Source organism: Monodon monoceros, unplaced genomic scaffold (assembly GCF_005190385.1).
Source record: "Monodon monoceros isolate NGI ecotype Baffin Bay Population unplaced genomic scaffold, NGI_Narwhal_1 Super_Scaffold_7, whole genome shotgun sequence".
Taxonomy (NCBI): Eukaryota; Metazoa; Chordata; class Mammalia; order Artiodactyla; family Monodontidae; genus Monodon; species Monodon monoceros.
The window spans coordinates 406,218-428,263 of NW_021703784.1; the positions used below are offsets into that span (position 1 = coordinate 406,218).

Below are 22,046 nucleotides of genomic sequence, written 5' to 3' on the forward strand. Positions count from 1 at the left end.
ACTGTAAGTAGAACCTCAAAACCTTGGAATTTTTTTCTGACTAATTCACCCTCAAGAACTGGAACTTTTTTTCCCTTAAAAGTAGAATAATTTTTATTTTATATCTTTAATCGATGTCTTTGCACTATACTGTATTTCATTTTAAGATAAAGAATAAGCTACATTTCCCTTGTCGTGTACTGAAACCCAGTATTTCTGTCACACTTAAGAGAATGTTAGCAAATATTTTATTTCCTTAGTGAAGTCCATTGTTCTGAACACTTGGGCTTGCTGGCCAGAAAGGACCAGTTACTAGGAAAGGTGCAGTAGAAATTAAATTTGTGTTTGGAGAAGAGTCATCACGGAAGAGGGGAAAAGATAAACGGTACTATGGTACTCACCCTTGTGTCTATTTTTTATTCCTTATTTTTCCACCTGGCATCTTGACTCTGATTAAGCCATCCCAGAATCCATTTTTAATACGTGGTAGGGAACTGTGAGCCCAAGCTTCCATTGAAAAAGTTCAGAATTTAGGTAATTTCTCTTCACCTGCAGTATGAACTGTTCTTTAATGGGTCATACACATCGTGTGGAGTGGTTATAGGGTGCTCTCTCCCGTGGATCCCAGCACGGGATTCTGAACACAAATGATGCCTGTTCTCTTTCAGTGACTTATGGAAGCCAGAATAATCTGGGATGGTAAAGTGTCAGTGTGATTCGGGAGGGAAGAAACACACCTGGGCTAGGTAGTAGGTAGACCTGGAGCTACTCTCAGATTCTGTTTCTGTCTAACTGTATGGCCTTGAGAAAGTCACTTTACTTTTCTGGGCTTTTCCTTCACTTATACTACGACACAGCATAATGCAGTAGGGGAAAAACTACATTAGAAATGAGAGGCAATCTGAATTCTTATCCCAACACTGCTACTAAAGAGCTGCATGACCCAAGACATGGGAGTCAGCAGAACTCCCTGCCTGCTTGTCACTTCTGATACTAACACCTTCCCTGTCTTTCACAAAGGGCTGTTGTCAGGTTTATAGAAATTATGTTTAGAGAAGTGACTTTAAAAGAAAAAAGAGGGAACATTTGCAGAGGATAAGTGATACAATGAGATTTATTAGTTTATTTGATAAACATGTATGTGGTCCCTTCCAATCTGTGCAAGGCATTGCAGGTACAGACTGTGACAAAACATAGTTCCATCTCTTAAGGAGCAGTGGGAGAGGCAGGTATGTGTGTACGTAAAATCGTAATATTGTGAGATGGATGCTGAAGCACATGTAAAGTGCCATGAGGATCATTGCTTATCATTGCAGCCTGGAAGATTACGTTTAAATGACTAGATATTAGCATGTTTTACTCAAATTCAGAGCAATAACTCTATGTATAGATTCCCTAAAATATGTAAAGAAATTTAATCTGGAAAAATGTCTGGTTTAATTCCAGTCTGAGCAAGTTACAGATTCACTGTTGCACAGACAATGGCGAACACTATTGAGTTGTACTGATTTAACGATGCTTCCAAAGTATAAACATTTGCCAGATGTATAGCGACCATGTTCCCATCTTACTGTTTGTTGTTTTTTTAATAAATGTATTTATTTTATTTATTTATTTTTGGCTGCATTGGGTCTTCGTTGCTGCATGCGGGCTTTCTCTAGTTGGCAGTGGGTGGGGGCTACTCTTCGTTGCGGTGCGCGGGCTTCTCTTTGCGGTGGCTTCTCCTGTTGCAGAGCATCGGCTCTAGGTGCATGGGCTTCAGTAGTTGTGGCTCGCGGGCTCTAGAGCGCAGGCTCAGTAGTTGTGGCACACAGGCTTAGTTGTTCCACAGCATGTGGGCTCTTCCCAGACCAGGGCTCGAGCCTGTGTCCCCTGCGTTGGCAGGTGTATTCTTAACCACTGCGCCACCAGGGGAGTCCCCTATCTTACTTTTGATAAACTAAAGTGACTTTTTTGGGGGTGGGGCTGTGTTGGGTCTTCGTTGCTGCACGCTGGCTTTCTCTAGTTGTGTCAAGCGGGGGCTACTCTTCGTTGCGGTGCGCGGGCTTCTCGTTTCAGTGGCTTCTCTTGTTGCAGAGTACAGGCTCTAGGCACACAGGCCCTAGAGTGTGCGGGCTTCAGTAGTTGTGGCGTGTGGGCTCTAGAGCGCAGCCTCAGTAGTTGTGGCGCATGGGCTTAGTTGCTCTGCGGCATGTGAGATCTTCCCGGACCAGGGATTGTACCTGTGTCCCCTGCAATGGCAGGTGGATTCTTAACTACTGCGCCACCAGGGAAGTCCCTAAAGTGACATATTATTGGTATTAACTATACTTTAAAAAATTTGTATAGTTACTACATGCCAGTCACTGTGCTAATAAGTACCTTTGTTGGTGTTCTTTGGTTTTGTTTTGAGAGAGAATTCACATATCGTAAAATTCACCATTTAAAGTGTATTGAATTCAGTGGTTTTTAGTATATTCATAAAATTGTGTAATCAACTTCCAGAAACTTTTCATTAGCTGAAAAAGAAACCCCATACCTGTGAGCAGTCCCTCTCCATTCTCCCCTCCCCCCTGCCTCTGTCTCTGTGGATTCACCTATTTTGGACATTCCACATAAATGGAATCCTGCAACATGTGACCTTCTGTGGATAGCTTCTTTCATCCACCACTCGTTTTCAAGGTTCATGCGTGTTGTAGCATGTATTAGTAGTCTGTTCCTTTTTACGGCTGCATATAGTCCATTGTATGGATAGACCACATTTTTTGTGTTCATTCAGTCTGGCGGTTCCTCAGAACGTTAGACATAGAGTTACCACATGACTCAGCAGTTCACAGATGGCATGATCTGATACGATTCCTGAGTGTGCACCCTCAAGGAATGAAAATATATTCATACCCAAAACTGGTACAAGAATGTTCATAAGAGCATTGTTCATAATAGCCAAAAAGGTGGAAACAACCCAAATGTCCACTTAACTTTTTTTTTTTTTTTTTTGCGATACGTGGGCCTCTCACTGTTGTGGCCTCTCCCGTTGTGGAGCACAGGCTCAGCGGCCATGGCTCACGGGCCCAGCCGCTTCGCGGCATGTAGGATCCTCCTGGACTGGGGCACGAACCCGTGTCCTCTGCATTGGCAGGCGGACTCTCAACCACTGTGCCACCAGGGAAGCCCCCCACTTATCTTTTTGAGGTGAAAGTTCTTGATCTATTCTGCATCCAAGTTCCTCATCAGCTATAATGTGCACATATCTTTTTCTCATTCTGTGGGTTATCTTTTCACTTCCTTGGTGGTGGTCTAAGAGTTTTATAGTTTTAGCTTTTACATTTTTGTCTTGGTTCAATTTTTTTTTTTTTTTTTTTTGCGGTACGCGGGCCTCTCACTGCTGTGGTCTCTCCCATTGCAGAGCACGGGCTCCAGACGCACAGGCTCAGCGGCCATGGCTCACGGGCCCAGCCGCTCCGCGGCATGTGGGATCTTCCCGGACCGGGGCACGAACCCACGTCCCCTGCATTAGCAGGCAGACTCTCAATCACTGCGCCACCAGGGAAGCCCTTGGTTCAATTTTGAGTTAATTTTTGCATATGGTGTGAGGTAGGGGTCCAGCTTTTACATGTGAATATCAAATTGATGGAGCACCCTTTGTTTAAAGGACTGTTTTTTCACCTTTGAATGCTCTTGGCACTCTTGTCAAAAATTAGTTGATCATGGGCATATGCGCTTATTTCTGTACTCTCAATTCTATTCCATTGATATTTCATTGTCCACCTGTATGCCGGTACCACTCTGTGTTTATTACTATTGCTTTACAGTAATTTTGAAATCAGGAAGTGTGGGCTCTGCATCCTTGTTCTTGCTTTTCAGGATTGGTTTGGCTATTCTGTGTCTCTCGTATTTCCATATGAATTTTAGGTTCGGCTGTCAATGTCTGCAAAAAAGCCAGGTTGCGTTTTGATAGGGATTGACCTCTTAATCCATGTGGGGTGTATTGCCATCTTAAAAATACTGAGTTTTCCAATCCATGAACAAGGGGTGCCTTTCTATATTTAGGTCTCCTTTAATTTGTTTCAATGATGTTTTATAGTTTTCAGTGTATAACTCTTGCTCTTTAAACATATTCCTAAGTATTTTATTCTCTTTGATGCTATTGTAAATGAAATTGCTTGCTTAATTTCAGTTTTGAATTGTTTATTGCTAGGTTTTACAACTGATTTTTGATGATTGATCTTGTGTCCTGTGACACTGTTAAATTTGTTACTAGCCTTAAAAGGTTGTGTGTGTGTGTGTGTGTGAGAGAGAGAGAGAGATTCCTTAGGATTTTCTACATATCAGATCATGCCATCTGCGAATAGAGTTATTTGTTTTATCCAGCCTGAATGCCTTTATTTCTTTTTCTTTCCTATTTTCCTTGGCTAGGACCTCTAGTGGTGTTGAAAAGAAGTGGGGAAAGCAGAGGTCCTTGTCTTCTGTTCTTAGAGGGAAAACTTTTCGTCTTTCACCATTGAGTGGTTAGCTGTGAGTTTTTTCAGATGGCCTTTATCGGTGTGCAGGAGTTTCCTTCTGTTCTGAGTTTGTTGAGTGTTTTTATCATGAATAGGTGTAGGATTTTGCAAATACTTTTTCTGTGTCTATGGAGATGATCACGTGGCCTTTGTCCTTTGTTCTATGGTGGTATATCACAGGGAGTGATTTTCCCATGTCCTGGGATAAATCCCAAGCATGGCGTATAATCCTTTTTGTATCTTGCTAGGTTTTTAATTTGCTAATATTTTGCTGAGGATTTTATGTCTATATTCAGAAGGGATTTGGGTCTGTTGTACTCTTGAGCTGTTTTGTCTGGTTTTGCTCTCAGGATAATACTGGCTTCACAGAGGGAGGTGGAAAGTGAAACAGAAGAGATTCTGTTTTTTGAAAGAGTTTATGAAGCATTGGTATTAATTTTTGTTAATTGGCGATTTTGTTAACATTTGGCAGGCTTTTCCAGTAAAGCCATCTGGTCCTGGCCCTTTGTGTATGGGGGGTAGTGTGTCTTCGTTTCTTCTTAGGTCAGTTTCCCTAATTCCTATCTTTGTAGAAATTTCATCTAGATTACTTAATTTGTTAGCATAAAATTGTTCGTAGTGTTCGACCTTTTTATTTCTGTAAAGTCAGTAGTAATGTTCCCTTGTTCATTCCTGATTTTAGCAATTTGACTCTTCTCTCTTATTTTCTTAGTCTAGGAAAATGTTGTTAATTTTGTTGATATCTTTCAAGGAACCTACTTTGATTTCATTGATTTTCTTTATTGCTTTCCGTATTCTGTTTCATTTTTTAATGTTCTTTCTTGTACCTCAGCAGTTCTTAAGTGTGGTTTGGGGTCCCTAAGCCTCCTTCAGTGGGTCCTTGAAGTTAATACAGTTTCCGTAATAATATTTAGATGTCATTTACCTTCTACACTCTGATTTTCTCACAAGTGTAATTTGGAGTATTGCAGAGGTCCCAGACAGGCAGAAGCAGATAGAAGCAGAGATGAGTATCCAGTTGTCTTTTATTAAGCCAGACATTAAAGAGTTTGCAGAAATGTAAATCAGTGGTATTCTTTTCACTAAATTTTTTTTGTTTTGGACTATAGTTATTTTTTAGTTAAATATACCATTTATAAATGGTATATAAATATACCATTTATAACAATGCCTTGTTACTTTAAAATGAATTATTAAATCTTTTTACAGTTCTCAGTTTAAATTTCTAATTCATATTAAAAGATATAATCCACATTAAAAAAGCTCTTAGGAGTCTTCAGTAATTTATAATAGTGTAAAGGGACCATTAATGGAAAGGTTTTAAAGCTACTGTTATGTATTGTTTTACTTAGTCTTTAAAAAACCTGATGGTTTAGCTCTTACCATTTGTAGTAAACAGAATAGAGATCTAAATAATTCATTCAGAATTTTAGACTTAGCAGCCTGGATTTAAAACTAAATTTTCCAGAATTTATGCCCTTCTAAAATTTTACTACTCTACCTTTTTCATTATTGTGAGTAGCTAATTATTTGAATTTTCTTCTTTTTCTATGTCATTTCATGCTCTGATTTCTTATGATTTAAAACCAGCTAATGAGTCAGTCTGGGATTACAGCATGTTCTCAGGATTGTGTGGTGTGCTCAGGCTGTAATGACTGTGCTGTTTCCTCAACAGGAAGGGGTCTCATGATGATGCTGAGGAGCAGGGTCGGAGATGAGAAGACCAACGTCAGGAAATCTGCACTCCAGGTGTGAGTTTTTCTGGACATTCTTTTCATGTACTCTTTTTAAGCACTACCAACTTGAAGATACAAGAGACTATTTTAAAAACCCTTCGGCCATATTCATTACTCACTTTTCCCTTAATGTTAGTTCACCTTGTTCCTGTTAAATGTAAATTACATAGATGAACTGAAGGATCATCTGTTCTTAGGTGTTCCTACTGGGTTGCTGGCTTTTTAGGAATCACAATTTTATATCCTTAATTTCATTTTTTAGAATAAGGATTCTTAACCTGGGGACCATGGATGGATTTTGATAGGGTTCATGAAACCCCTGAAATTGTTTCAGAGTACTTGTTTGTATAAAATGTATGTCGGGTTTTCTCCAGAAAGGTGTGAAATTTCATCAGATTCTAAAAGGTGGGAGGAGGGATGGATCTGTGATCTAAAAAATGAGAGAATCACAAACTTAAAAGGCAGTGTTTTGTCTGCAGTTTTGCTTTTTGTATTGACATTATGCCTAAGTCACCCCTTCATGTTACACATGACCTTCTAGGTCTTAGTGAGCATTTTGAAGCACTGTGACGTCTCGGGTATGAAAGAAGAGCTGTCAATCCTGCAGGACCGGTGTCGGGACCTTGCTGTGTCTGTACGCAAGCAGGCCTTGCAGTCTCTCACCGAGCTTCTTATGGTGAGATGCAGCCATCGTGTGTCTGATGGGTGGTATTTTACATTACAGATAATTGAGCTTGATGAAGTACCTGTTAGAAACTCTCCTAAGTCCACTGTAGGATTCTACAGTGTAAGAGAAAGGAATCTGTCCATTACCTCTGGTAGATTGCATTTCATATTAAATATAATATGACTAATGCTAGAGAATGCTAATGGTTAGCTTTCTGTTGACTTCAGGTTAAATCTCGTGTAGAAATGTGAATTTTAAAATTAGTTTGGTTAGGTAAGAGGCCTAGATTAATTTTTGTCCATTAAAACCTATATAGGTGATATTGCCAAAAGAGGAGATCCACTAATCCTATATATAATTTACTTTTGCCAAATAATTAATTTTTGAAGAATTTTAAAAGTGAGTTTTTTTCTTTATTTCATGATAGAAGGCATTAAGCAATGCATGTTTTGACTTTCTCTGTTAGCATCTATTCTAATTACTCCTTCGGATAAAAATTTACTCTTTGCTCTCGATCTTGAATTACAAAAAAGTGCTGCTTCACTACCAATAATGAGATAATCACTGTGTAAGTCTAAAATTCCAGTATGGGATTTCCCTGGTGGCGCAGTGGTTAAGAATCTGCCTGCCAGTGCAGGGTACACGGGTTCAATCCCAGGTCCAGGAAGATCCCACATGCAACGGAGCAGCTAGGCCCGTGTGTCACAACTACTGGGCCTGTACTCTAGAGCCCATGCTGCGCAACAAGAGAAGCCACAGCAATGAGAAGCCTGTGTGCAGCAACGAAGACCCAATGCAGCCAAAAATAAATAAATAAATAAATTTAAAATTTCAGTATTTACTGATTTACAGTTACTGGAGCTTGAATTTGTTTTTCACATATATTTGGAATGTTGATTTTTTTTTCCCACTGTATGTTTTATTTGTAATTATGTGAGCAGCTACTTGTAACATATCCTAAAACATCGATCACAGCTTCCCCGATTTGTGTTCAGACCTGTGATAGCGTAGGCGTCTTTATGACTTCCTGACTTTCAACTCAGGCACAGCCTCAGTGTGTCCAGGTACAGAAGGCCTGGCTGGGGGGGGTTGTCCCGGCCGTGATGGACAGTGAGAACACCGTGCAGGACAAGGCCCTGGAGTGTCTCGACCAGCTCTTGCTGCAGAACATCAGGCATCATGGTCAGTTCCACTGCGGGGACAACAGCCAGGTGCTCGCCTGGACGCTGCTGACACTGCTGAGCACAGAGAGCCAGGAACTGGGGTACGTTTGTGTGCAACTGGTTGTCCTTATGGGAGGGCTTTCGTTATAAATTCCTGTGTCGATCTCGGAAAATCAGCTCTCCAAATTGCTTAATATACGAAGGCTCAATTTTGATCTTTTTCCCTTGACCTAGTTTAAATCTCTTAGCGTTTTTGTGGTGACAGTTTTTGTGAAGCCTTCCTTTACTTTTCTCTGAGTGTTTTCCAGCTTCGAATTGATGTCTTAATATGTAGTAGAAAGCATTAGTGGATTTGCTGTGTTAACATTAACTTTCCACAATACTAGTTATTATGATAGATGACTTCCTGGGTATGACAAGTTAGACTTTTTCTGACATTTTATTTGGTCGGTTGACTTAATCACGCTGCAGCATTTTTTCCATTTGGTAACATATGCTGGGTGTTCACTGTTCAGTGAGCAATGCGGTGAAGAGTTAGCACCTGCACTGATCAATTTTAATCTCTGCTGCAGTAATCTTGCAGCTGGTTTGTGTCTGTGCTCCCTTGACTGTCTTTTCCTTTTTTTCTAAATTTATCATACAAGAAACACCTCTCTGCTTGTTTACATGTACTTATGGAGGAATTATCATCCAATGGAAAGAATAATAGATTTAGTATCATAATAGGTACTAATAATTGTTAACCATGCTCCAATATAAAATAAAACTTAAAAAAAAATAGATACTGATAGATAATAATAGATTTAGCATACCGTCTGTGGCCCTGGCAAATCACCCCATTTCTCTGGGCCTTAGTTTTCTCATTTGTAAAAAGAGTCGGTTACACTACACGATCTCTTAAGGTCCCTTTTGTTGTTAAAAATCTGACTGAAAATGCATTCACTCATTAAATATTTTATCAGTACCAACTATATGCTTTGCTGAAATTCCTGGAAGGGAGAGGAATTTAGCCAGCAGTAGAATCAGCTACTTTTTTGCTTTTCTTAGGGATATCTTACTGTGTACACCCAGTGTATACTAGCTCATGAGAAACTGTTGGGAGGTTTATTTCATTTCTTTTTTTTAACTTTTATATTAAAATATAACGTATAGAAAAACGTACAAACTGTAAGATCAATAAATATCAAAAAAATATAGCCATGTAACCACCACCCAGGTCCAGAAATAGAACATTGCTCGGCCTCAGAAAACTCTTCCTTCCAATCGCTCTCCTTCCCTCCTCAAAGGGAACGACCACTGTGATTTTAACACCATGTGTGAGTTTTCTCTACTCTTCATCTTCATGTAAGTGGAATTATGTGGTATGTATTCTTTGTGTGTCCGACTCCTTTTACTCAAAGGAATACAAGATTCATTCAAGTTATTGTGTGCAGCTATAGCTCATTCACTTTCATTGCTGTGTGTATGATATTTGTGAATAAGCTACAATTTATCCAGTCAACTGTTAATAGATTATGGGTCGTTTCCAGTTTTTTATTATGAGGTATAATGCTGTTGTGAATATTCCCATGTGTATCTTTGGCACACATTTCTCTTGGGTGTACACCTAAGAGCAGTGCTGTTGAGTATGCTTTTATTCGTCTTTCATGGTTACTGCCAGACAGCTTTCCAGAGTGGTGGGACCAAGTTACATTTCCTTGCAGCACTTAATGAGAGTTCCAGTTACTCAAGATTTTGGCCTGCATTTCGCGTTGTCAGTCTTGCTTTTTAGCCATTTTGGTCCATTTTGGACCAATACTGGTATTTCTTGGTGGTTTTAATTTGCACTGCCATGTTGACTAATGCAGTTGAGCCTCTTTTCATAGGTGGATTAGCATTTAGATATTCACATTGTGAATTACCTGCCCAGGTCTCTGGCCCTTTTTTTTTTTTTTTAATTAGGCTGTCACTCTTTTGCTTGTTCACTTCAAAGTGTTCATTATATATTTATGTACAAGCATTGTTGTATGTATTACAGATATCTGTCCCATCCCATGATTTGCCTCTTTACTCTCTTAATGATGTGTTTTGATGAGTTCAGTTTGTCAGTGGTTTTCTTTATGGTTAATGTATTTTTAAAGAAATCTTTTCCTACCTCAGGATCATATACATATTTTCCCATATAATCTCCTAGAAGTTTGATTTTTTTTCTTTCCCCTTTATAGTTAGGTCTTCAACTTACCTGCAATTAAGATGTGTCATAGCTTCCTTCATAGGCTCTCTGTTTTCATTTTAAGATGGGGGAAACACCTGTGCATATTTGAAGTCAGAAAACCAGTATGTAGAAAATATCGAGGATGATTGAAAGGGATAAAGTTTCTGAAAAAAAAAAAAAAAAACAATATGTGAAAGGATACACTTTATAAAGTAGGAGGAGAGAGCTCCAGAAATAAAAGGAAACAAAGAGAACAGGGAGAGAGAAACACAAAAGATGACATAATATGAGCACTAGAGCTTTTAGCCTTTTTCTTCTCCATAAAGTGATGCTCATTGTTTGCCCAGTACAGCATGTTCACAGCAGCACGATCCGCAACAGCTAAAAGGTGGAAACGATCCAGGTGTCCGTGCACTGGTGAAGAGATAAATAAGATGTGGTCTATACACACAATGAAATATTAGCCTTAAGAAGTCACAAAATTGTGACAGAAGCTATAACATGGGTGAACCTTGAAAACATGCTGAGTGAAATAAGCCAGACACGAAAGGACAAATGTTGGATGGTTCCTCTTATGTGAGGTCCCTAGAATAGTTGGACTCTGGGAGGCAGAAAGGGGCGGTGGGGAGGAACTGCTTAAGGGGTACGGAGTCACAGTGTGGGGTGAGAAAGCTCTGGAGGTGGGTGGTTGCACAACAGTGCAAATGGGTTTAATGCCACTGATCTCTGTACTTTAAAATGGTTAAAAAGATAAGTTTTGTTATGTACATTACCACAATTTAGAAAGCAACGTATTTGCTGAAGTTAGGAAGGAGAGGGTAGAATTAGGGGCAGCAGTTCTCAAAGTGTGGTGGATTCAGGAGCTTAGACTCTGTCTTGTCCTCTTAAAAACACACATACACAGAGCTGTGAGTTCAGTTTTATTTGGGGCTTACTGAGGACTGTAGTCCAGGAGACAGCCTCTCTGTAACTGAGGAACTGCTCTGAAGAGGTGTGTGTGGGGGGGCGGGTCAGTATATATGTGATTTTGGTGAGGGGCGTACGTGCAATCAAGCACACATCTTGGTAGAAGGTTGCTGCTGGTCACGAGGAGCAGATGTCTCTGTTAATGGATTTTAGGGCTTTTCTAGGTATGAGAAGATGCAAGAAATTGGGCTCATAAAATCTTCCTGAAAATACCTACCTATCTGAAGGCCTGTTCTGCCAGTTTTCCCAGAGCACAGAGGGCCTCATTCCTGGTCTTGGCCCAGAACTCCTCTCAGGAGGTGTGGAAGGTCAAGGGACTGCAATGGCCAGTGACCTCATCCTTGTAGAGGCAGATGGCAAGCGGCAGTTTTTAGTTGACAGCCTTTATCGTAATATTAAGATGTCATGTGCCATTGCCACTTTTACTCTTTGACAGTACTAGAGTTTCCAGAAGCCATGTGATGATATTGAAATAAATTGAACGGAGAATCAGATGTAAGAATGCACGTCTTTTGTTTAAGCCAGTCCATAAAGAGATTTACAAAAGTATAAAGCAATGTCACTGTTCTTACCAAGTTTTTTTTTGTTTTGAGAAAGATACCAGGTTTTTTTGGGGAAGGAATTGCATTATTTATGTTAACATGTAATTGGCTTATTGTTATTTCTGACAAATTAATAGATAAGTATTTTAAAATTTCTGTTTTAACTTCTAGTATGGCAAATATTGATAGGTATAACCCGCATGAACAAAAAAGGTCTTCGAGGCAGTCAGTAATTTTTAAGAGTTTAAAAGGGCCCTGAGCAGAAAAAGTGTGAGAGCCACTGAACAAGGGAATCAACTTTAAAAAAGGATTGAGAACAGTAGGGCTAGTGGAATAGAGTTCTATAAATAAACTCTTGTGATAAGTTCTTTAATAAACAGAAAGTAACTAGGATTCCAGGATCTGCTCAGGACAGGAGACTTCACAGAACAGGTGAGCTTCAAGTTTGGACCTTGGCGGTTAACAAGGGGCGGGAGGTGCTCTTGTGGAGGATGCAGCCAGTGCAGAGCCACGGGCGCATGCGTGGTGTGTGCTGCAGGGGCCCCAGGAGTTCATAGCACAGGAGGTGTCACGGATCGGCTGTGTCTGTGACCAGAGTCTGAGGACACAGGCCACCGGTGAATGACTCGAGCTCAAGGCATGGCAACCCGGGTCCAGGGGAAGCAGCTGGCTGCAGAGGAGCTGTCCAGCGGTGGGAAGCCGGGGAGGGGGCACGGGCTCTGAGGGCTGAGGACGCCCTGCACCCTCCACTCTGGTTGCCCACAGTCCAGTGGAAAGGGAGTCATGGCAGCCAGCAGGGAGCACGTGGAGCAGTATGGGTTTTTACCTTTTCTTCTTGTTTTTAAGCTTAGGGTAGCTTCCTTTTGATGGTGGTATGACCTCAATCATCCCTAGAGGTGGAAAGAGTTGAGAGTAACCAGGCAGGCCTAATGGTGAGGGTCTCCAGGCAGGAAATAGCAACACAAAGGCTTAGAGGCCTGCTGCTCCAGGAATCCTAACTGAAAGGGCTTCTGGGTGGGGTTGCTGTTGAACAAGGCCCGGAAAGCAGAGGTGGGGCAGGGCGGGGGGGGGGGGGGGGGGCTGGGGATGGAGTCCCATTTTCAGTGTGTGCTTGCGACGATCCTGGTGATGGAGGACATCGCCCAGAGTTAGGTTGTAGGTTAGAGAAGATGACTCAGAACAGACCTCTTCAAAATCAGCAGTTGGTGTGATTAGAAGAAAAGGAATTAGTGAGAAGGTCAAACAAGTCGACTGGAGTGTAAGGGAGAGTGTGGTCAGTTCTGTCCAGCAGGGGGCACTGAGATGGGCACTGAGGGGGGTTGCTTTGGTTTGATATTAGGATAGACGTCGGCAGTGCTTTTCAGGAAACCAGGTGGTGTTTGCTGAACCGCATTCTGAGTGGTGCGCCATCCCCTGCTTGTGATGGGCAGTGTGGCTAATGGAGGGTCCAGTTGGGAGGCTTTGGGGACGGCCCAGCCCTTGTGGAGGGTGTGCGTGGTCAGAGAGGAGCCAGATTTGAGGTCTCAGACCTGGAAGTTCAGAGGATGTTTTGTCATTCTGTTGGCTTCCTGCAGTAAACTTCAGTTAATACTCTGTGATGCTTGTGCATAAACTTTTAAATATTTGTTGATTTCATGTATCTTGCTTTTGGATAGCAGTCACATATAAATTATGTTAGTCATTTGCAGTAAAACTCTAGATAGATTTTTAACCAAAAGCTAATTTATTAATAAAACCATTCATTTATATGCATATGCTTATTGTGTGTAGATGTGTTTATTTTCTTATAGTTGCCTTCTGTGTGCTTTGAGAATTCTTTTTTTCATTTAATGAGAAAGTCTTGCTAATCTGAGTGTGTGTGTGTGCCTAGCAGTAGAAGAAATTAATTGGGGGAAGGAATGTATTTTTCTCTCCACTTAAATATGTAATACTGCATTTGTCTCATGAGTCATATGATGTCATTCAGTGCTATAGGAAAAAGTAAAATAAATGGTTTAAAAATAGCAGTGACATCACACAAACACTTTAATACATCAGAAGCATTTTTTATTTTAGAAAAGTTTGATATATGTATTTCTGAGTGGTATTGGCAGGTCATAGCAAAGTCGAGCTCATTTAATATCACCGTATTTAAATGCTAGGATGTCATTTCTCTCCAATCCTTCCATTGAAAAAAGGACAATGTCTACATTTTTTTGTCACTAAAACCCTGTAGACTCTGGATGTACCTGTTATTGGTAACTTACCCCATATGTTTGCATAGAAATTTTAGAGGGTCTCAAGTGAATTATGAAATTTTATTATTTTCTTTAAAAATAAATACTTTATGGGCAGGGGAGGGGTAAATATACCTTATTCAGTGTAATAATAATTAGAAAGATACCTAGTTTGCTATCAGATGAGCCACTAGCCAGGAACCTCTGTTTATATGTTTTATGTGCCAGAATCCTGGAGCAGAAGTTGATACCCTTCACCGAGGGGCAGGTCTGAACAGTTTTGTGTATTTACAGTTACAATTCTGCTTTCTCATCTTTTTTTCCAGCCGCTATTTAGATAAGGCTTTTCATGTCTGGTCCAAGAAAGATAAGTTCTCCTCCACTTTTGTAAACAATGTGCTCTCCCACACTGGCAAGGAGCACTCTGCCCCGGCCTGGATGCTGCTCTCCAAGGTTGCTGGCTCGTCACCCACGCTGGACTACACCCAAATCATAAAGTCCTGGGAGAAAATAAGCAGGTTCGCATGCTTGTGATTTAGCTGCCACCAGACACGAGAGAGTCTTGGAAACAAAGCTCATGTCTTAAGGAAGTGGGCTCTTTCATAGCTGTTAATATACACAGATCTTTTCTTTAAATTCTGGCGTAAAAACAAACATGGAAAAAAGAATCACTTTTAGGCTTTGATTGTCCAAGTACATTAAGTGCCTTAATGCTCCCCAACTCGACTCCTAAACCGTGTTACTCTACTTCCTCCAATACTGATGATCCAGAAGAAAAGTATTTTGTTGGCAGCAATTTTTACTTTGGTTCTATACTGATATTTCTTCTGCCCTTTCCACAGGCAGCAGGACCCCAATGCAGACACCTTAGGGCACATCCTCTGTGTTATCGGGCATATTGCAAAGCATCTTCCTCAGAGCACCCGGAACAAGGTGACAGGTGAGTGTCAACCGGAGAATCGTGAAAAGGCTTTGCCTCTCACTTTATATATTTTTAAGAGTTAAACTTCAAGGGAATTAACTCTCTTTTTTAGATGTTATCAAAAGTAAGCTGAATGGATTCTGGTGGTCACCAAAGTTGATCAGCCCAGCTGTTGATACTTTGCAAAGACTCTGTAGAGCATCTGCAGAGACGCCAGCGGAGGAGCAGGTACGCTACAGACTCTCCAGGGTGTGTCTGTCATTTGTCTGTACGTAGACATAAAGCTCTGCCTTGAAGCTGGGGGCGTGTTCTCCACGGAGAACCTGGAAGGGTGGGTGGTCCCCAGCAGTTAGTTCTCCAAGGAAGCACCTACGTGACAAGCAGTTGACAGTCCCCAAGAAGACCTTGGCTGCTGAAGACACACAGCTCCTTTAGGAGGTCACCTCCTTGGTTCTGAGTACCAGTGTCTTCTAGGAAGCACACCTGGCGGACACCTGTTTCCAGGATCGAATCTACAAGGTTGTCTTAATCATCGTAACCTCGGTGCTCACAATAGCCTGTTAGACCCTCCTCCCTCACTCCAGGGATGTGTAAGCGGTTTCCTCCTAGTCACGGCTTCCCTCCAGACCAGAAGATTCCTGATTAGCCGTCATCCTGTCACCCTAGTATCTCTTGTCCCCAGAGTTCCCAGAGCCTCCTGCTGACATTCTCTTTGGATTCATCATCACAACTCCAAACCAGCGTTCTATGTGACACAGAGGGTTACTTTGACTCCCCCAAAGCTATCCATTTAAGTATCTCTAATGATAAATTATCTTACTACCATGTATTCAGTTTTTATCATGAAATATACTCCTAGACAGTGCTAATCATAATGAAAAATTTTAGGACTGGGGGTTATTAATAATGATTTTAGAAGTCAAAAATTAAATAGTTGCTGAAATATATTTAAATCTCCCAGAATAAAAACATTATTGCTTCGTCTGAGCTACTTGCCACCTTCCTAAGCTTCATTTTCTTGTATAAGTTCTTTTTAAAAAGTCCTTTCCTGATAAGTTAACCATTGTAGTAAGACAATATACTGTAACTTTTTTGCTTAGGACTTAAAGCAGGTTGAAATTTAGTTAATTAAAAATGCCCAGCTCTTTCTGTGTCTGGTGTTTTCCTGGCATAAACCTTTTGACACTTTTTGGTGAAGAGGATACTTGCTTTATTTGATTTTCTGTTTATCTCTGATCCAAGAAAGTGTGTGGAAAACTTTTAAATAAGGAACATTACCTAAGTAGGGAGCATATTTGAATAGCAGAAAACAGGTAAAAACAAAACAAAAGATGATGAGGAACAAATGCTGTAGGAAAGAATGGAGGTTCTGTGGCAGAATGTGAGGGCGCCGTCCCCCAAGTGTCTGCGGCATGTCGCTTGTTAGTGCGGAGCCAGGCCTGCACCACGGGCCCCGCTTCCTGGGCCACTGTGGCTCCCCCGCACTGGCTGGAGAGGGTCTGCACTGGGGGGAGCTAGGGCTGTAAAGACTAACTGTCTGCCCACCACCGGCCACAGTCATTAGGACAGTAAGTTGTGTCGTTGTTAGTCTGTGGGGAAGGCTGAGTTGTCATCAAACATAGAAACTGAGACCCAGAAGGGAGAGGAACTCACTGCTGTGTTAGGAGAACAGCAGGGTGTTAGCTTTGCCAAGACCACCTCCCTTGTGGTGGGCAGTGGACTAAGGCCCTGAGACTTCCCAGAATCTCAGGATACTTTACATCCAAGTGACCAGAAACGTACTTGTGCTTCTTTTATCTGTAAATGAATGTCCTGTATTTTACGGAGAAAGACAAGTTACCCAAAGAATAGACCATCAAGATGTAGCTCAACGGCAGCACGTGTGAGAGGCTTGGTCTTTGGGCATCGTTGCTCTCTGCAAGCTTGGTGTGAGCTCATAGCATTCTGAGGCAGTCGTTGAAGAAGTGGGTGCAGGTGTGGACTGTGGGAGTAGAGATCGTGTCTGGAACAGGTGCTCGTCGTGCTGTCTGTACACTCGATTCTAAGGCCACGTGCTGCCATTCTGTCTCAGTGACAGCCATTCAGAGAACGTGGATGAGACCAGATGGATGTATCCAAGGAGAGCAGTCAGCAGGGTGACAGAGCAGGCTGGCCGGGAGCACTGAGGGCCTGGCGTGTTTAGCTGGAGAAGGAAGTGTGGGGAGGCCGGCTGCCTGGCTTAATACACATGAATGAAGGACCCAAAGGACAGAGAACTGGAATTATTTGGCGTCACAGAGCACTGATTTCGACCAGTGGGTGGAAATTGCAAGGAGACAGATTTTGTCCAACTGAAGAAAAACTGTACTGAGGTCTGCCTAGACTGGACAGACTTGCCTCTGGACACGTCTCTCTGGTTAGTGGGAGTCACACTGGAAGTGTGACAGGAGCCCCTGCATGGAGAGAGCCCAGGGCTGGCTGGCTGGTGGCTCGCCCAGACTCTGAGGTCTTCCTCTCACTAGCAGCCGGGTGCTGGGCCCAAAGGACTCAGCCAGGCTGAGACAGAGCACGTGCATTTCAGAAGCTCCAGGTTGTGCAGTCTCTTAACATCTTAAGTGCAGTCATTTTGTAAAACGTTAATAAAGACAATAGCTTTGACACATTTTAGGCCGAGTCAGACTACAAATGTCTGGATCGTGATGATGGTTTGCCCCCAGTTTGGCAAACTTAGAGTACCGTCTTGTGGTATTGCTGCTGGGCACTCCCTGGGGTGTGGTTCACACTGCCCTTTCCTAAGGCACCTGCCGCATAGTGTGGGAGACCTACACATTAACCTGTAATCCCAACGCCTTAGAATAATTCCTGAAACAGAACCGAGTGTCTGGTAACGTGGCGGTCCTGGGGCGGAGCCACTCAGCTCAGCCTGGGTGTGTAGGGACGGCCTCCTGGGAAAAGTGGCTTCCGGGTTATATAGGGTGTGACCGAGCTCCTCACTTGGCCCATAAGCGTGGTGAGATGTGTGGGCTGGAGGTGGGACCCCCTTGAGGTCACTTTAACTAATAAGAGACTCTGAAAACTTCTCTCTAATAAATACATTTCAGGAGGGTAAAAACTGTTCTTTTTTATTCTATGTGTTTTTAAAATATACTCTTTATTACAGTAGTTAATTCACCATCTATATATGCCAGAAGAATTGCAATGTTTTTCTCTATTGGAGGAGCACTGCTATTACAGATCTCTTATAAATTAGGGCAGTAGATCTTCCTAAATGTCTTTCCCTCTTATAGGGCAAATGTAACAATAGAAAGAAAGATAATACATAAATATATATGTTTGTAGTAAATATAGCATATTACAAAGAACATACATAAGTGTTCTTCGTGAATTCTACTTAGCCAGTTTGCATTGCCAGATTGCTAAAAGAGCAAAGATGCAAAAGCATGATGGCTGGGGTTTCCATGGCTTGCGGTTTATGCATTTGAAGGCCGTAGAGTTTCTTGTGAGCAAGTTGTGTGTCGCGGGCAGTCTGATGGATGCGCAGTGCCCTTCAGAGATGGCCTTTGACTTGCTGCAGGGACTCCTGGTGCAGGCGTGCGGGGACGTGCTCTCTGCCTGTGTGCGCTGCCTCTCCGACATAGTTCTGAAGGAGGACGGGACCGGGAGGATGAACGAAGACCTGGCGGTGAGTAGCTGCTGCTCTTAGCGTCCTCCTCTCCTGCTTGTGTCGCCTGGGCCTGTAGACGGCTGTGTGAGGTGCGTTTTCAGTACTCTTAGCAAGAAAAGGATTTTCCTAGCCTGGGGCTTACTCTTTTTTTTTAGAATTTTTTATCGGTGACCTATTCATTTTTCTCTCCCATACTTATCATCTGGGGGAAAACGATGGTAAATCCTTCTCCCAGTTGGGTCGTGTGAGATTCCTGATCCAACAGGGAAAACACAGTGTGTGTTGTGAGCTCAGAAGTAATAAGGTGAGAAAAGAGTAAAGTGAGCATTCTCTTTGTTCTTTTGGCTTGTTGGTTTGATTTTTTTTTTTAATTGTCTAATGTGTCTGGCAAGCTGTTTGAATATCAGACTATAGAGCAGCTCCCAGGTCATGTCTAAAACAAATGGAATATTTGAGAGCTGGAGAAGCTGCTGCCCTGGGAGCAGTGAGAGTGTGTGGCATGCACCCTGCTTTAGAAATGGTGCCGTGAAGAGGTGCCTTTGAGCCAGTGAACGCGGGGCCCGCTTTCTGGTTCAAGTAGCTGACTGTCAGCAAAACGTGGTGATTCTGATTCCAGCATCTGACACTGTCCCATAAGGACAAATATGAGCTGCTTTTTGATGCCCTTCAGACTAGGCCATCATCTCGCCAAAACTGGTCATTTTCCTTGTCTGTTTGAAAATTAGTAGAGCACTTCCCTTCTGTGTTCAATTCCTGCTTTGGCCCCTCGCACTTGGACCTGGGGATTGATGGCCGTGTTTAGATTTGTTGGAGGAGGAGACCCTTTGTGCCAAGGCATTAATACGGACCCAGTTCAGTAATAAAAATATCCTGATCACCGAGATCCCAGATGTTTTGGGTCAGAGGTTGCAGTGTTTAGAGTGGTCCCGACCCAGGGTTTCTCTGGAGGGTCTTGCTCCACTAATTTGTCTGGGATTCCCTACCCAATCTAAGAAAAACGCTTATTATGACCAGTGAGTTTTCCCCACTATAAGATTTTTTTTTTTCCTCTTAAATATGTCACCAAAATTAACCCTTTGGTCAAAATATATGGAGAAGTTTGCCCTATATATATTGTTTATTTCACTCTTCTTTAAATATAATTCAAATGTGCCACTAATCCACTGAGATACAGTGTGTTCAGTTCTTTTTAAACACACACATCCTTATTAGCTTTTTTACTCTTAAAAAGCCTTTATTCAACATTGTACTGTTTATTTAGCATCACCCTTGTATTTTTACAATTAAAAGAATAAGTATTACTTAACTGTTCAGCTGAAGGTCCTTAATAAAGACACAGTAGTGATGGCTTGAGGAAGCAAATTCTCACAAGTTTTGGTAGGAGTCTTACTAGTAAGCTAAGCAGGAGGACAGTCTGGAAGTGAGTTTAAAGCGTGCAACAGGCTATATGCCCTCTCACCCCGCACTTCCCCTCTGAGGAGGCAGAACACTGTCCCAGGACGCAAAGGTGTCCATCAGAGCTGATGCAAACAGGAAGGGATTATGTCAACATAAATGTGTAGTAATAGTGCGGTCAACCTTGATGACATTCAGAGTTTTTAACATACTTATGTAGTCATTAAACATATTGATCGTATATACTGACATGAAAGGATGCCTGATACTGAAATTCAGAATCACAAACTTCAACCTAGTGTGACTGGCAAGTGTGAGAAAAGCAAACAGGAAGCCCTGTGACTATAAAAATACTTTGAAAAGAAAGTCATACAGAAAAACAAGGATGGTGTCTGTGGGTGGCAGGATTGTAAGTCAGCTGTTCCGTGTCCCCACTTACCCGGAAGCACCGAGGTACACTCTGTTGTCATAGCACCCCTTTGACTTGCAGGAGTATCTAGATACAGATGATAAACCTATACAGTCACCCTAGTTGAAGCAGTGACTGGATTTTTACAATGGCTGTGTGTTGTTGCAGGGAAAAAACCCAGCCATTTAATTTGGGGGACAGAAAAAGTACTCCACTGATGTGGCCTTAACCTAGCTAGAGTTCATTTTTCTTTTGACTTATTCTTACTGCAAAACCAATTCTCTTTGCAGGTGAAGTACATTTTTACCTTAGGAGACGTAGCCCAGCTTTGCCCAGCCAGAGTGGACAAGAGAGCCTTCCTGCTGATGCAGTCCATCCTGGCTGCTTCTGCCAGCGCGGAGCATTGTAAGGCCCTTGGCGTGCCTTCCGCGCCTGCTGCCTCGGGGCTGGGTTTGCCTTGTAGCAGTGCAGCAAGACCTCTCCTCCCTTCTCTTCCCTCCTGTAGTGACCATGTCGGACCCAGGCGGCAGTGAGGCCGCATCCTCCCAGCCCATCTCCCAGTTCCAGGGCTCTGTCATGCCCTCTGTGATCAGAGCACATGCCGTCATCACCTTGGGTGAGTAAGGAGACACGGGGCAGCCTCTCCACGTGTGCTTTGTGATTTATAAGCTTGTAAGCTCGGGAGGTAACTGTAGGAGCACCCAGCTGTGCAGGACACTCCCTGTTTAATTTATTACCATCAAACCTGTGATTTTTTAATACTCATAATGTAGCACCATGAAGTCTGTTCTTCAAGAGCTGTATGCCAGGCACTGCACTGAGTTCTGGGAATGAAGAAATAAGTTTGCAGTTCACATCATAAAGAGATGGTTTATCTTAGAGGAAAGCATAGGCAGAACACTCTATGACATAAATCAGTAAGATTCTTTTTGACCCACCTTCTAGAGGAATGGAAATAAAAACAAAAATAAACAAATGGGACCTAATGAAACTTCAGAGCTTTTGCACAGCAAAGGAAACCATAAACAAGCTGAAAAGACAACCCTCAGAATGGGAGAAAATATTTGCAAATGAAGCAACCGACAAAGGATTAATCTCCAAACTTTACAAGCAGCTCATGCAGCTCAATATCAAACAAACAAAATCCAAAAATGGGCAGAAGACCTAAGTAGACATTTCTCCAAAGAAGACATACAGACAGCCAACAAACACATGAAAGGATGCTCAACACCACTAATCATGAGAGAAATGCAAATCAAAACTACAATGAGATATCATCTCACACCAGTCAGAACGGCCATCATCAAAAAATCTACAAACAATAAATGCTGAAGAGGGTGTGGAGAAAAGGGAACCCTCTTGCACTGTTGGTGGGAATGTAAATTGATACAGCCACTATGGAGAACAGTATGGAGGTTCTTTAAAAATCTAAAAATAGAACTACCATACAACACAGCAATCCCACTACTGGGCATATGCCCTGAGAAAACCATAATTCAAAAAGACACATACGGGCTTCCCTGGTGGTGCAGTGGTTGAGAGTCCGCCTGCCGATGCAGGGGACACGGGTTCGTGCCCCGGTCTGGGAAGATCCCACATGCTGCGGAGCAGCTGGGCCCGTGAGCCATGGCCGCTGGGCCTGCATGTCCGGAGCCTGTGCTCTGCAACCGGAGAGGCCATAACAGTGAGAGGCCTGTGTACTGCAAAAGAAAAAAAAAAAAGACACATGCACC

At 42.3% G+C, this 22,046-nt stretch overlaps 1 protein-coding gene across 3 annotated transcripts in view; it reads left to right on the top strand.

The window, feature by feature from the left end:
• NCAPD3 (non-SMC condensin II complex subunit D3) overlaps nt 1-22,046 on the top strand; it is a 57,664-nt gene that overhangs the window by 18,539 nt on the left and 17,079 nt on the right. For all 3 annotated transcript variants that reach the window (XM_029208619.1, XM_029208620.1, XM_029208621.1), the window contains exons 14-22: nt 6,136-6,209; nt 6,738-6,872; nt 7,907-8,127; nt 14,271-14,462; nt 14,787-14,884; nt 14,979-15,094; nt 18,420-18,527; nt 20,604-20,718; nt 20,819-20,929. In XM_029208619.1, the coding sequence (XP_029064452.1) occupies nt 6,136-6,209; nt 6,738-6,872; nt 7,907-8,127; nt 14,271-14,462; nt 14,787-14,884; nt 14,979-15,094; nt 18,420-18,527; nt 20,604-20,718; nt 20,819-20,929 (1,170 nt within the window). The remainder of the gene's footprint in view (nt 1-6,135; nt 6,210-6,737; nt 6,873-7,906; nt 8,128-14,270; nt 14,463-14,786; nt 14,885-14,978; nt 15,095-18,419; nt 18,528-20,603; nt 20,719-20,818; nt 20,930-22,046) is intronic.